Consider the following 15,129-nt stretch of genomic DNA (forward strand, 5'->3'; position numbering starts at 1 on the left):
AAAGTCCAAATGTTTTGGAGAACAAACCTAGCTCTGTATATCAATCATTTAAAAATATATGGTTCGATTTCTGTTTTCCTTTTCTAGTGAGGAGGAGCAGCCCATAGGAAGGCTGAGTGACAGCCTGATCCTTTACCAGCCACAGTCAGGGAGCTAGATTTGGATAATATTGTGAGAAACTGATTGTTCTGAGCCAAGGCATTTTAGGATATGTTTGCTTGTGGGTAATTACTTTAGGTGCTGAGATCCTGTCATCCATATGAACCTGTCTGTCCTATTTTTATTTCTTCAAAATTTTTACTTATAGGGGAAAAAGTCACATAGTGAGAAAAATCAAGTTTACAGAAAAAGTGACATTCCGATCCATAATCATTTTATTACTCAGTTCAGTTCAGTCACTCAGCCGTGTCTGACTCACTGGATGTTTAAATGGGCTATTTTAGCATGAGCTTCTGCCTTTATTATCACCTTTAAAATAAAGCACTGGAATTAGATAATCTCAAAAATTCCATCCAACTCCAAGTTTTCCATTTCTTTTTAAAAAGATTGTTCCATTCTTTGTGTGTGTTAGTCGCTCAGTCATGTCTGACTTTTTGCAGCCCCATGGACTGTAGCCCACCAGGTTCCTCCATCCATGGGATTCTCCAGGCAAGAATACTGCAGTGGGTTGCCATTCCCTTCTCCAGGGAATCTTCCAAACCCAGGGATCAAACCCGGGTCTCCTGCATTGCAGGCAGATTCTTTACTGTCTGAGCCACCAGGGAAGCTTAAGTTAGTCAATTAAGGCAGAATAGCAAGAGAGAGGAAATTAAGAGAAGGCAGTGTGGCCTGGCTCTGCGCTTCACAGGCCATGTGACACTTTATGTATGGACAGAAGCTTTTTAAAGCGTCTATTACTTCTCGCATTGCCAACAGTTATGATGAATCAAAAAGCATATTCTAGATGTAGGCCCTTCCTAACACCTGATGAAACACATGATATTTTTGCATTAAAAAAAACTTTAGCTGTGTTGCATCTGACCAGCATTGAACAGAGTTCTGTGTCTTCTGTCTTGTGTCAAAAGCACAGACAGAGAAACCAAAGTAGGTCAAAAGATGAGGAAAAGATATGGGAGATAGGAACTTTGATTTTTATAACATTACATTGATTTTAATATGTCCTTTAAAGATATCTGGGAAGCCCAGTTGGACCAGCATTATTCCCCTGGTGGAAGGTTGTATTGACGTGATCAAGCATTATCTATATAAATCATGGGTAAATGATAGAAGCTAAAAGTCTTACTCAGTATCAAGAGAAATATTTATATTCTTTTATATTTAGAGAAACACAGGATGACATGGATGGATGTAAAAATCATATGGGGTTCAATGTAGCCTTTTCAGTAAGAAGCACATGTGATGTTAATGCAGTTTACTGTGTTTATTAAGTTTCCCGCGTTATGAGACACGTTTTCAGATGGACGTTGTGTGTGCTTGTAGGGTGCTGTGATTACGCCAGCGATGGACCATCCAATGTCAATGCAGCCAGCAAACATGATGGGCCCCCTGACACAGCAGATGAACCACCTTTCGTTGGGCACCACAGGAACGGTGAGTTGCAGAGTTTGTTTCCTTTTGTTTCCTTGGATTTCATCAGTAAGAGGCAACACTTTCTGTTCTTCCCGGCAACGTCAGCAGAATGGATTCTGCATCGCTGAGGACCCCGCCTTTTATGTCCCAGTATGAATAAGCCACACTCTGCCTGCACAGTTCTGGGGCACATGTACTTATATTGACAAGGCTGAAGGGTCTACTTTGCTGCATTTAAATTTGACTTACAGAAGGTTCTAATGATGCCATGCCCCAGGTATGTCTGTTTTAGACCTTGTAACTGAATACACTGGAGCGTAGTTTTCCTTTCTCAGATGTTTATGATTTTAGCTCACAGCAGCCCCAGGTTATTCCCAAGAGGGGAGCCAACATTGATTATAGCTAATACATGGGGCTTTTTATTTGCTTTCAATGTTTATAGCAACAAAATGTAATTGAGAACCTCACATAATTGATATATTTTAATCTTTCTTTCCAATATGTCTACATAGGTGATGCTGGACAAAAAAGGAATCTAATGTTCCTGATGTATTTATAGGTCAGGAAGTTTTTGAATAGCCATTATTTTTTCTTAGGGAACAAAGTATATCAAGAAATGTCCATTGCAGCCTTACCTTTGTATCAACAAGGTATTTGAAATCGTTGGCAAAACTTTGTTTTTTAAAAAATCTTTTCAAAGACAGTTCCCTGAGGGGTCAAGAGGGCACAGGTCCAATGCAACATGGAATATTGCAACTTTGTTAATTACAGAAACAAGAAAAACTGTAAAACCAATCTCCCCTGTAACAGTTTTTATTTCTCATAAATGTTAATGCAGATAATTTTGTTATTTTTAAAGAAGAAAAACAAGACATACCTTCTGAGTGAGACAGCTTCAATACTGTGAGACAGTCCCCTGGTCTCGTGGTCCCTCTTCATAGAGTTGAAATATTGAGCACAGGGATCGATAAACTATTTAGCCATAAGCCTCTATGACTTTGTATGTCTCATAGTCACCACTCCTGTGATTCCCCTCAATTACACTGACATCATCTCCAAACACCCGTGTACACTAGGTACATTCACTCTGTCTTGGAGATTTTACCTTAAAGCAATGGCTTGCTTACTACATAGAGATATTGACTCACAGGCTTTTGAGGATATAAGAAGCTTCTGACATGTCCACTGAGGCCTCAATAGTTTGTTCTAAGTAGGAGGAATGTCAATCTACCTAATGGAAAGCGTCCCATAGTTTCAATAAAGAAATTTAGTTGTTTGACATAAAGCACCCACCTGGAAGGCCTCCGTTGCTGAACTTATAAAAAGCAGTCACTGATACCTCATGTGTCTGAAGGCTTAGACTCAACCAGATGATTCTTTAGGTTTCTGAACCAGACTTTTAAAAGTCATGTCTATGACCACGTTTCATTCTGCAGCATGGTTCAGCTAATTTTCATTAGGGATGAAGAATTTAAAGATGCTATTTCTGTAGCTTTTAGCAATGTTGAGTTTTTTTGTTTGTTTTTTTTTTTAGTCACTTTGCTCATTAACAAAGCAGATCCCAGGACAGTATTGGAAGGCTGAAGTTTCTCATGCCCTACTATTGATTTCCATTTCCCCTCCTAAATGTCCACAAATTATGAATAACTGAGCTAATAGACTTTTACTGTGATCTAATGACAAATCTGATAAGCGGGGAGGATTATAATGCAAAGCATAAAAAGAAAACCCTTTTAAAATTCTACTCATTGGAATCAGAAGCAAAGCCTGCTGACTTCCTGAAATGCAAATTTGGAAACTAGGAAAAAAATGTTAATTGAGAACATGACTGAATCCTTTGAGCAACTGAAAAATAAGCTCAATTATAGAGAATGAATTCACAATTACAATAGTTATTGATTCTATACTGTATATTATGACTAGTATTTGAGCATTTTCAACAAGAACACAATTCTGCCCAGCTGGTAATAGCCAACTTATTCAATAATGATATATACTCCTTTCTTTCTTAGAAAGCAAACGTTTAAGCATGTGGCTTATATTTAACATCAAATTTCTTCTAGCTTTTTAAAAAAAATTTTTTTCTCTTCCACATTTGTACTAATGCTTAAATACATAATAAGCTTTGTATAAATTGTTGTTTTAGTTTAAAGTTTCATAAGATTCAGAAAAGGCAGAGTACAAACAGTATTAATTTGTATATTTATTCCATAAAATACCACTGCCAATGCTGAGTGTCCAGCATGAAGTTATACTTGTTTCTTAAGCTGTCACTCTTTATTTTGATATCATAGACTCATTTTATCTAAATTTTTGATTGGCATTTGAAGTAGGTCTTATGCAATTAAGGTTGATTCTCTTTAATTAAGTTTCACCACCTTATTACGTATTTTCAATACACTTAATCCATTGCTGGGAAGGTGGCCCAATGTCATGGAAAGAATAGTTGGTATTGAAATTAAAGTTAAGTTTAAAACCTACCTCTGCCCCTTACTAGCTGTGCATGTTCAGGCAGATTACCTAACCTCTCTGAACTTTTACTTTCTCTTTTGCAAAGTGGAAGAATAACACTTACATCCCAGAGGTGTTGTGAATATCAATGGGCTGAGATATGTAAACATACGCAATACAGCGTGTTGCCACCCAGCAGGTGCTTCTCAAAGGAGCCGTACCCCCACCCCTCTCCCTCCAGTGGCTTCTAACTTGTGGGAACTGAGTCTAGGTCACCAGAAGGATGTCGGACACTGTCGAGTCCACAGTTCAACTCACTGGCTTCTCTGTTTCATTTGATGTAACTTACTTTTTTCCAGTTTCCACTTCCATAGCTTCTAACATACTCTTTCAGGCTGTAAACCCAAAAGGTACAGAGACCAGCCAAGTCACATTAATGAATAAAGCTGATTAAGTCCAAGCCCCAAATCCTGGCAATATATCATCAAATTGGTCTATATTTACCTATGTCGCAAATAGCTGTGTAATATAAATACACACAATACTGGAAATCATATTTTAAATTAGAGATATTTTTGAGTGCAGTCATCATAACAGCTCTGCCTGCATGTTGGATGAGTAGCTAGCAAGACGCTGCCTCTGGCAGCCGGGAACACAGTTCCTCTTCCAAAGACGACAGCCAGACCCAATCCAGATGCTGTAACCACATGGGCATACAGACCCCAGATGGCTCACCTGCTAGTTCTTGGAACTAGATGAGCTACCTCTCTGGATTTTAATGGGAAATCTCCCTGTATTTGAATCCTGGACCCAGCTGGTCCTCAGAGCTCTCAGTTGGTGACCCCTGCCCAAGGGTTTCTTGGTTCTCCTCTCACCTCTCCGGCCACTGCTTCCTCTCTTATTTCTTAGGCTGATGGGTAGGTTTTTAAACTAGCTCCTCATTCATACGTGGTCTCCTTAAGCAAATTCTTCCACCTCGATGGCTTTGAACTCTGCCTTCTATGCCAAAGACTCTGCTATCTGAGTCCCCAGGGCCAACCTCATCTCAGAATTGTAGCCTCATTATACAGCACTTGCTAAATATTTCCATGTGACCCTCCCCTCCAACGTCTCGAAGTCAGCACAACCCAAAGGAACCTCCTGAGCTTCCCCACTGACCCTTCCTCATATAGGGTCCCACTCCTATTCCCCCTCAAGCTGATCCTGTGACCACTCACCCCAGAAGTCCAGCATTATACCCAGGACCCAGCATAGACCCTTTTCTTCTTAATCCCCACCACAGACAGTTACTTTTCAAGTCCTGCAGACATTTGTCAGTTGCATCCTCACCTCCACATCCTAGAGTCTCCACCCTGGGCCTCAATTAAGTGTAATAGTCCCCTAACTCTTTTTCCTGTTTCCCATCTCAACTTACTCCATTCCCTGCATATTGCCACAGCCAGGCAACCTGAAAGTCTTCCACTGTGTCTCTCTCCTACTGTTATTTTCCAGAGGCTTTCAGACATCTGAGCTCACTGAAATTCTGCAAAACAAGATGTGAACAAGGATATGCCAAGATTAAGGCAGGAACCTCGACTCCAGACATAGTTTCCAAGGGCAGAGCAGAGAGTTCCAGGGAATAACCCTGGAGGGAGAGTTCACTGCTGATAAGACCTGGAGCTATAGGAGAACTCTCCATTTTCAGAAGGGGAGCCTGACGCTCTGTCCCACTTTCTTTCCTAAGATTCCTGGGTAACAGAAGGATACTGAGTCAAAAACCTTTTCATTTTCATAAAATTAAATATATTTGGTCCCCCAGAACTCCACATGGTGAAATGGATGCCATGTAGTTTAATTAACCAATCTCCTACCATTTGCCACCTCAAATGTTTATCATTCAATTCCCTTCCTCTTTTCTAAGCTGGACAGAATCTGCAGGCCTTAAAAGAAAACTGAATTTTATGCAAGCAGTGTAACTGTTTTATTCCAGGGGCTCTGCTGACCTTGAAGAATTTTCTAGCTTTTTCCGCTTTTGTTTATTTTTTTATCACAGGATTCCCTCAAGAACCAAAGCCCTGTTATCCATAATTTCTTATCAGTCTATTGTAAGCTTTAGCAGAAACCACTGGCGGTTTTACTGTTATGAGAACCTCCAGATTGCATGACAATCTTGTTTTACAAGTTTCTTATCTCCTTTTCATTTGTTCAGTTGGTGGTCACCAGTGGCTTCCAATGTCACCAGAATCTGTTAAAAGAAATAAAAAGGTTTTGTTCTGCAGGCTCCTTATCTGCAGTTCTGTTTGTGTCTGCAAACCACTGGTGACTTGTGACATCACTGGATTCTGGTGGTGTAACCCTAGCGGCACACAGAGATAATCTTGTAATTGTTCTTAACTTGTTCAGCACAGCTTTCTCACAGTTTTCAGTGGCATCATCCTTCCCATAACGCTTTAAATTCTTTCAATTATTATCCAGGAATATAAGCATTGAGGCAGAGTGGTAAAAACCAATACATGATGTTAAATGGACTCACGATTAGGAAACAGTATCATAAATTTGTAAGTGGTCATGAGTACATCTCCTGAGATGATTTTTCAGGAAAAGTATCAATCAGTTAAAAATGGTTATACAAGAAAGAAAGTATGGAGGAAAGGGAATAGCTTTTAAAAATTTGTTTAGTCTTATTGTAAGACAAGTGAGGTTTTGAAGTTAGTCTTACAATGTAAACAATAAACAAGTAGGCGTTATAGTAAGGCAAGCTTCACTGTTTAAGAAAATGGATTCTGAATTCCAATAAATTAGCAAAAAATACAAAATTCCCAGTATATAAAATGCCAAAGAATGTGATCAGATAGCTGATAGAGGAGGAAATAGAAAACAAAAAAAAATATGAAAAATAATTAACTGAACAGTAAATTTATCCAATACACAAAACACACACACACGGCACTCATTAAATAAAGTTATTAAAATAACGCACATCGCTGACAAAGGTGTCAGGAGGTACATAGTCTCAGTCATGGTACTCTGATGGTAGGAATGCAAATTTACAAATGTGCCAGCTGGAGAGCAGGGTGGGCCCACAAGACCCATCATAAACACTCTCTTCCCAAACCCAGTGGTTATAGTTTGGAGCACCTATTCGGTGGAAATATTCTAGTATAACAGAAACTATATCTTAAAAATATTCAGCCCATTGTTCATTGTAATATTTAGTAAGGAAAGATGATTAAATAAATCATAGCCCATCCATAAACCAGAATGCAATGCAGCATGAAATTATAAGCATATAAAATAATTAGGAGAAGGATTATTTCTCATGTTCAATCAAAAGAGCAGGATGTAAATTTGCACGTGTGGAGTATAGTATCAACAATGAAAAAAATACTTGTGAAATAAGGCTGTAACAAATATAAACAAGTGGGATGGTTTCTGAGTGGTGGGATTAGTTAGGGAGAGTTTCTATTTTAATCATGATACTTTTCTACACTCTCCAAGTATTCAACAATGAGCATGACTTTTTTTATCCATTTTGAAATGTTATAAATATGTTCTTGGAAAATGATTAGTGTCACAGTCTTGTTTGTAGACATCATATGCAGTTAGTTTTTTTTTTAAAGATACTTAGGATCTTACTACCACTATTAATAAAATATTTGGAGACCCTTTGAAAATGATGTTTATAGATTCCAGATTTACGGATTATGATCAAGTCACTAGGTTAACGTAAGTGTTGTGAGAAACGGAATAACTTGTGCTGAAGGTTTACTTGCATTTGAATCTTTGATCAATGCTTGCTTGGCTGGCCTCGCATTGTTCAACTTCTGTTTTCTCACACACCATTCACTCGTGAGAGAGTGATCAACATTGTCATTTTGTGTCAGGGAGATGAAATGGAGAAACTTGTGATGGTCCAAACTGAGTGACAAATAGGCAGAAGAATAAAGTTTGAATGTTTGGTTTTTTAAATGGAATAATGATCATATGAATGGAACAGTAGTCACGCAAGCACATCTATTTAATCTTGTTTGGGCAGTATATTTTGCAATACCTGGTCCCTTTTACACAGCTTACCCCTCCAAAGTGAGCTGGAACTAAATGAGAACTGTCCATTTTTAGAAGTGGAGGCCTTGAGCCATAAGCCATGTCCCACTTTCCTATTTGAGGTCTCTTGCTAAAAAAATGGTATTAAGGCAAAGCCTCTTTTTTATCATGTTATATTTGGCCCTGCATCACCTCAAGTTTGGAAATGGATGTCTAGTTGTTTAATTAACCCTGATCTACTATTGGCACCTCTAATGTTATGACACTTTGGAAAAAGACAGCGGCCATTTGTTGAACAGATTCATTTCTATTTATCTCTGTCTTGATGATTCTAGCACACGAGGCTCCTTGGTCTCGACTGACCACCCCTGGGAACAGAGCCAGAGATAAATGGTCAATAACAAAATTTTAGCTTCAAAACATGTCAGCCTCCAGATATTTGGGGAATGTGCAAATTTTTCACTCATTTCTTTTAAAATTATAGTTATTTATTTTGTTCTCCATGACTGGGTTTCATATTGTGCTCTCGGCCCCTTCCTGATGAGCAGCCCTGTGGAACTTTGGTGTCAGCCAGAGAGGGTACCAATCTCACGTTGATGACCCAAGGGAGGGACCAAAATTGCAAAAGAGCAAAATGACAATATTCTGGGTCAGACAATGCTGTCCTTGCAGGTCACATGGGGCCTAATGACATGTCCAGAGTGGTGGTTGTGGGGGACTGCTGTGTCAGCTATCAACGAGGGGGTCATAGTGCCCTAGGGCTTAAAGGCAGGCACCTTAGGTACCATGTGACATACACCGAGCACTTCCGAGTTGTAGAGCTAAGATTCTATTTTATTTTCTTTTGGACTTCATTGCATTCTTTCTCATGCTGTTTTCATTCAAAGATTCAGTCCCAAGACAGGATTATGATACTCCACCAGCTGTTGTGTCAGGTAGGAAAATTCTAATTCCTTTAAGACTTGATTGGATGGGAGAGAGGGAGCTTGCCTGGTTTTCTCCAAGACTCTTTAAAGCAGTGATTCTCAAACACGGATGCTAAGTAGGCACTTGAATTTCAGTTCTGGAATGGGGGATTCGCATATGCGGTTCAAAAAAGAATATTTAATATTCCAATCCAGTTTGTGATGGAAAATAAATATGTTGCTTTTGAAACGAAAAGTAAAGGCTCAAAGACTTTTGGTCTTGGAGTCTCTGTATCAGTGATTCTCGGTGTTGGGATATTCATTACACTTTCTGGGAAGCAGGAGAAGGATATTTAAGTTAATCAAAAGAGGGCTCAGGTGAATAAAAATAATTTGAGAAGCACTGCTTTAGAGACCGGAATTCTTCTGAAATCAGAAAATCATCCCATTTTGCTTGTTCTGCACCCAGCATAGTATCTGACACATAGTAGGTGCTCAATATAATTGTTGAATGAATCAAAACTTCAAATTTGTTTCAAAAATGGTATTTGGGATATTGAAAGAAAAGCTGCCAATGTTCCATGTTACTCCAAAGTGGCCGAGGTTGATCTGAGAATACATTAGCAGTGTCTTGAGCATTTTAATCAATGATATTAAAGTTGCTCCATAAAATCCAGTCGTGCAGTTCATAATAGAGTATGTGGATGTGAAGACATGGGTTTGAAATTTGAACTGCATGGATCTTCTTATGCTTTCATCTTAATTTTGATGTTTGGTTTCTTGCAGAGAGGAAAATGGGCACAATTTTTCATTTTTGTTGATTTTAACTAAATAAAATACTGGCAGCAAAAAGGGCTTTGAATTCTCTAATCCTTTGATGTGTCAGATGATGAGGACATAAAATCTAAACCAAGAAAGGGCAGTGGAGAGACAGCACAGGAGATGAAGGCCAGAAATAGAATGGGGGACCCCAGGGGGCAACAGAGTCTGGCAACTGAGTGATGGTTTTCAAGCAGAGAACATCGTGTTCTTGGCCACCTGGTTTGCTGGACCTGGTGTCTGCAGGCTAATCCTTTTCTCATGTCTTGTGGGCTTGTTTGATTATGGTTATAGCTGAATACTCCTCTTAGAAGTTCAGTGGAGAAGCAAAGACTTAGCTTTCAGCTGTGAAGTTCCTTTGGTCTTCCTGGAAACCTCTGTAAGTTGTCGTTAATGAAAATATTCCGTTACATCTTCACACACCTGTTTTATTTAGGATAGGGGACCCCTGAGAAGTCACTTTCTCTAATGTGTTCAGCCTTTACTGTGCTTAACACGTGATGTCTTTGTTTAACAAGAGGCATCTGCTCTCAGTAATTCACCAGTAATAATGAAAGACACAAAATGGAACTTTCCTTCAACTAGAGTTTCCGGTTTCCCTTTCCAGAACACAATGGCAAAGCAGTGAAAACATCAAAAAGCACTTTCCAGAGATGGGCCATGGGTCAGGCTCTACACAAATCAGTTACGGCGAGACATCAGGCGGCAGCTCTAGCTCAGAGTTCCCAGTTGGTTCACAGTCAGGCACCACCAAGAGCCCTTGACTAGAGGAGCGACTTCATCAGAGCAGTGCTCTGAGCGAGTCCCTCTGGCGGTTTGGCGTGTGCTTGAGGAATAAGACACACATTACGTAGAACAGTCAGAAAGCTCAGAGACGATATCACTAGACTAGGACAAGAGCTAAGATCTCGGTGGAATACAAAGGGACTAAAGTAGAAGTGACAGGAGAAAGAATATTTGGGGAGATTTTACAGTTGTTTTCTCCTGAGGAGATTGAGTTGGTGGTTTGACTTCTTGTAAATTTACACAGACTTCTTTGGCCTCCTTAGTCGGTCTCTAAATGAAAATAGACTTGCCTTCCTAAAATGTTTGTGACTTGTCTGGTGGGCACCACTCGAGTGACGTTTGGAAAATGACACATCCTTTGCCAAACCCTTCACCGTATCAGGAAAGTGAAACAGGCATAAGGTGCTGTGGCATCCTCTTCGAATGAATCCAGTATGCTCGTATTGGACAACTTGAATCGTGATTGATTCTTGGCCATTGTAAGAGTCAGCTAAACTATCATGACGCATTGGAGCTTGAGATACCTCTCTGGTAACCTACAGAAACAAAACCCAACTTAATTTTGTTCATTCAATGTATCAAACATTTTTTCACCACCCTCTGAGTGCTAAAATGAAGATTGGAAACTCTCAGGAATAAAGTGAATTCTGAGCTTGATTTGGAAGGATGAATATGAGTTTACCGGTTGAACAAGAGTGGGAAACATACATGAAACGTACAAGAAATGAAACTGTATGGGGGTAGTTAGATGACTGCAAGTCATTTGGTATTTTGGAGGGAAAAATGTTATAATGGCAGACGCTGAAGGGTGATCTCAGGGTAATCAGAGTAAACCCGATTTTCAGCAAGGACTCTTTCCTCTTTGAACCACATGCCACCTTGTTCTTGTATTTATTGAAAAAGTGTGTATTGGAAGTGCACTGTATGACAGTCTACGTATCAGGTGCTAGGGCTACAACTTCCTTCTAAAAGTCTAAGGACCAGTTAGGAAGTTAGGTACAACAGTGTCATAAGTATTTCCACAGGGACAAATATATGATGTTTAAGTTTGTAAAATCTTCAATAAGATAACCTGGGCTCAGAATCAACTTGGGTCGCTCACTAGTCGTGGAAACTTGGGAAAATTATTTAAGTTCTCTGTGGCTTGGATTACTTATCTAAGGGAGTAATTGATACCTCCTAAGGCTCCTAAGGCTCCAATTGGTACCTCCAATTACCTCCTAAGGCTGTTGTAAACATTAGATAAGGTAAAATATGTAGTTGAGTTAGCAGGGATTCTGGCATTACATAAAAGTGGGCTTCCCTGGTGGCTCAGATGGTAAAGAATCTGCCTGCAATGCAGGAGATCTGGGTTCTATCCCTGGATCAGGACGATGCCCTGGAGAAGGGAATGGCTACCCACTCCAGTATTCTTGCCTGGAGAAATCCATGGACAGAGGAGCCTGGCAGGCTACAGTCCATGGGGTCGCAAAGAGTCAAACATGACTGAGCGACTAACATAAGTATTATTAGCAACAACTATGGTAATCATTCTTGTTACAAGATGCTATGTAGATACAAAGAGAAAACTGACCCACAGTTGATATCATAAATAGTGAAAGGAACCTCTGAATGGAGACATAGGACACATGGGAATTAGGCAAGTGAAAAATAATGGAGTGGGAAGGAGTTTCAGATCAACAGGGTGGAGTATACAAAGCTGATGGGTAGCAGGATATGGCAAATTCAGGGAACTTCAGATGCCTCAATAGGACAAGGATGCATAAAGAGAAACTGAAGTAGAGAAAATGTTTCCTGAGAAATAAGCTGGGGCAGTGTCACTAGCTACAGTAGCTCAGCTCCATCCTGGTGGCAATATGAAGAGTGCGCTAGAGAGAGACAGACCTGGAAAATGGGACCATAGCTCAAGGATCCAAGCACAAAATCCAGTTGATTCGTGCTCAAGGTGTGGGAATAAGGCTGGAGGGTTGACACGTTGGACAAATTGGACAGAGGTAGAATACACAGGACTTGATAACTGATTGGATGTCAGAGTAGAAGGAGAAGAAGGAATTAAATGAGGCTCTTAAGTTCTCAGCAGCTTAGAGTTCACTTTCTGAGCTCTGAACCAGAGGGGAGAGAATCAAGTTTGGCAGGGAACAGGCTGAGTTCAGCATCATTGAGTTTGAGATGTCAGTGAGGCACCTAAATGAAGATAATCAATAACTATTTGGATGTCGGTATCTGGAGCTCTTAGGTAGAAATGGGTTTTGGAGTAATCGTCATGGAAGTAAGCCATGACACCCAGAGAATGTGCTTAGAGTGGAGAGAAGTATGCAGACTGTTGAAAATAAGGAACGGGCACAAAAGGGAACCTAAAGCAAAAATTGGAAAAGACAACCATAAACATAAGGAAAACCAAGAAGATGAGTTTTCTGAAAAAGCCAAAGCAAGACAGGATTTTAAGAGAAGCCTGTCAAGGAAGGCTAGAAGGCTGTCTAGGAAGCCTTCTTAGAAAAGAAACCACTGGGTTTTGTGACACCGAGGTCACTAGCCAATCTGATAGGGCAGTTTGAAGGGGAAATGCAGAGACAGTGAATGTCCTGTAAGGAAGTGGATGTGACAACTGCCAGACTCTTCTCTGTCTGACTCACTTCTCTATGCTTGTATTTGCTTTTTGTGAAGTTTTGAGTGACACCTTCTGAGCGCTGAGTGGGAAATAGCATGGTAAGGAACTCAAGGATGACAGAGATTTGGAAAACTGTAGAGAAAGAAAGGCCAAAGGCCAGCTAGCAATACAAGGAAAGCTTGAGGATCCAGAAGTGGGGCTCCATTGGAAGTGATAGCCTACAGATTTTTGTAATAGCTGCCTGAGATGGTGTTTGATTCTCCACTGCAGAGCTCAGTTGCCAGGAAGACAGACAGGTGGATTAATCCAGGGCTAAGGTTTGACCAAATGAAGGGGAAAAAAAGGGCAGCGTGTGCTGACATTACTGGCGAGAGAGCAACAGAGTGATAAACAAGTTTCTAGGTGGAATAGAGACAGCAAAGAAGGCAGCAAGGGGTGGTAGAGGAGATTGCAAGGCAGATAGAGACTAGAGGTCCCAACAAGGCATACAGAGTGATCAGAAGTACAATACCTGGGCTTAACACTTGGGCTAATGAACTATTCTCAGCAAAGTCCAGGTCATGGGAGTAGATGGTCAAAGTGGACTTAAGGTGAAGCTGGTTGGAAGTTAAGGAAATCAATAAACATGAGCATAAGAAGCTGGCATTTAAGTGGAGTACTTTTGTATGTCTAGATTTTGTTTTGTTTTGCTTTTTGACACTAATAAGATGTAGGCTAGTCACTGAAGACTTGACCTCACAGAATTTTTAAGAATCAAGTGTGTTTCTTTTGGCGGGAGGAAGGCGGGGTAAGCGTTTGGAGTATATGTCTAATTAAAGGCAGGAAAGTATACCGGATTAGTATTTTTCAGAGTGTGCTTTGTGTATCATCATGATAGTTGAAGTGATTTTAGGAGGATATGGATCAAAACTTCTTTATTTTTATTTCAGCAACTGTAAAGTTACTTTAATGTAGATTTGAATAAGTTAATCAAACACATGGTTGAAGATCTCTTTGTTTAGGAAGAGTCTAAGGTGAATAGTTAAACAGTTATTACATTAAAAAAAAAAACTAACAATAATTGAGGAAGAATAGAGGCAAAGCCAGAAGCCAGGGTGGTGATGTTCAGAGAACATGGTTGATGTCTAGGAGATGGGAATCTCTGATTTCTTTGCTTTCTCCTTGCCCAAGCCTCTGCTACACTTTATCCTGCTTATTTCAAGGACAAAGAACAAGAAGGCTGGACCGACACTTTCATGCAAACTCATGAGTCTATTGTTTTCAATGTTTCTTTTCCATACAATTATAACTCTCTAAAAGGTCCTCCTATTTTAAAATGAAGAGTAAAGCATCATTTTTTTTTTGTCCATGGTTGGATTTTATGACAAACCTATGAGAACTACAGATAATTTGTTGTCAAATGTTTATCTCAGTTGCTTTGAACTTAATTCCTAGAAAGGCATCATAATGTAATCAAACAAAAGACTACTAGGAACAGTGAAAAGCTCCATCATGTCCCAACTGTTTGTGATCCCGTGGACTGTAGCTTTCCAGGCTCCTCTGTCCATGGAATTCTCCAGGCAAGAATACTGGAGTGAGTAGCCATTTCCTTCTCCAGGGGATCTTCCTGACCCAGGGACTGGACCAGCATCTTCTGCATTGCAGGCAGATTCTTTACCATCTGACCCACCAGGGAAGCCCAGACTATGAACAGAGAATGAACCAGAGTAGAAGCCACATCAATTCTCCTTTTCTGAAAACCTTAGAATTGAGAATTGGAGTTAGTGTGTGGAAAAAAATGAAAAAGGACCAAATAAGGCGGTGACAGCAACCTATAGACTTCTGAACACTGAGTCTCTGCCATGTGCTTTCACACACTGGCTGAAACCGGTTGGAAAGAGTCAATGTTTTCATCGGTCCAACTTCAGGGTAAGAGTGAAGTCTTCACCATGGTACTTGCTCAGATTCAGACAAAATTCCCTATCAATA

The 15,129-nt window shown here is 40.0% G+C and overlaps 1 protein-coding gene across 10 annotated transcripts in view; it reads left to right on the forward strand.

The window, feature by feature from the left end:
• The window catches only part of RBMS3 (RNA binding motif single stranded interacting protein 3), an 819,111-nt gene that overhangs the window by 741,249 nt on the left and 62,733 nt on the right, over nt 1-15,129 (forward strand). For 8 of the 10 annotated variants that reach the window (XM_005695513.3, XM_005695514.3, XM_018067046.1 and 5 more), the window contains 2 exons: nt 1,480-1,590; nt 8,931-8,978. In XM_005695513.3, coding sequence (XP_005695570.1) covers nt 1,480-1,590; nt 8,931-8,978 — 159 coding nt within the window. The remainder of the gene's footprint in view (nt 1-1,479; nt 1,591-8,930; nt 8,979-15,129) is intronic. The other 2 variants (XM_005695511.3, XM_005695512.3) reach the window with 1 other exon arrangement.

This window comes from Capra hircus, chromosome 22 (genome assembly GCF_001704415.2).
Source record: "Capra hircus breed San Clemente chromosome 22, ASM170441v1, whole genome shotgun sequence".
In the NCBI taxonomy this organism is placed as follows: domain Eukaryota; kingdom Metazoa; phylum Chordata; class Mammalia; order Artiodactyla; family Bovidae; genus Capra; species Capra hircus.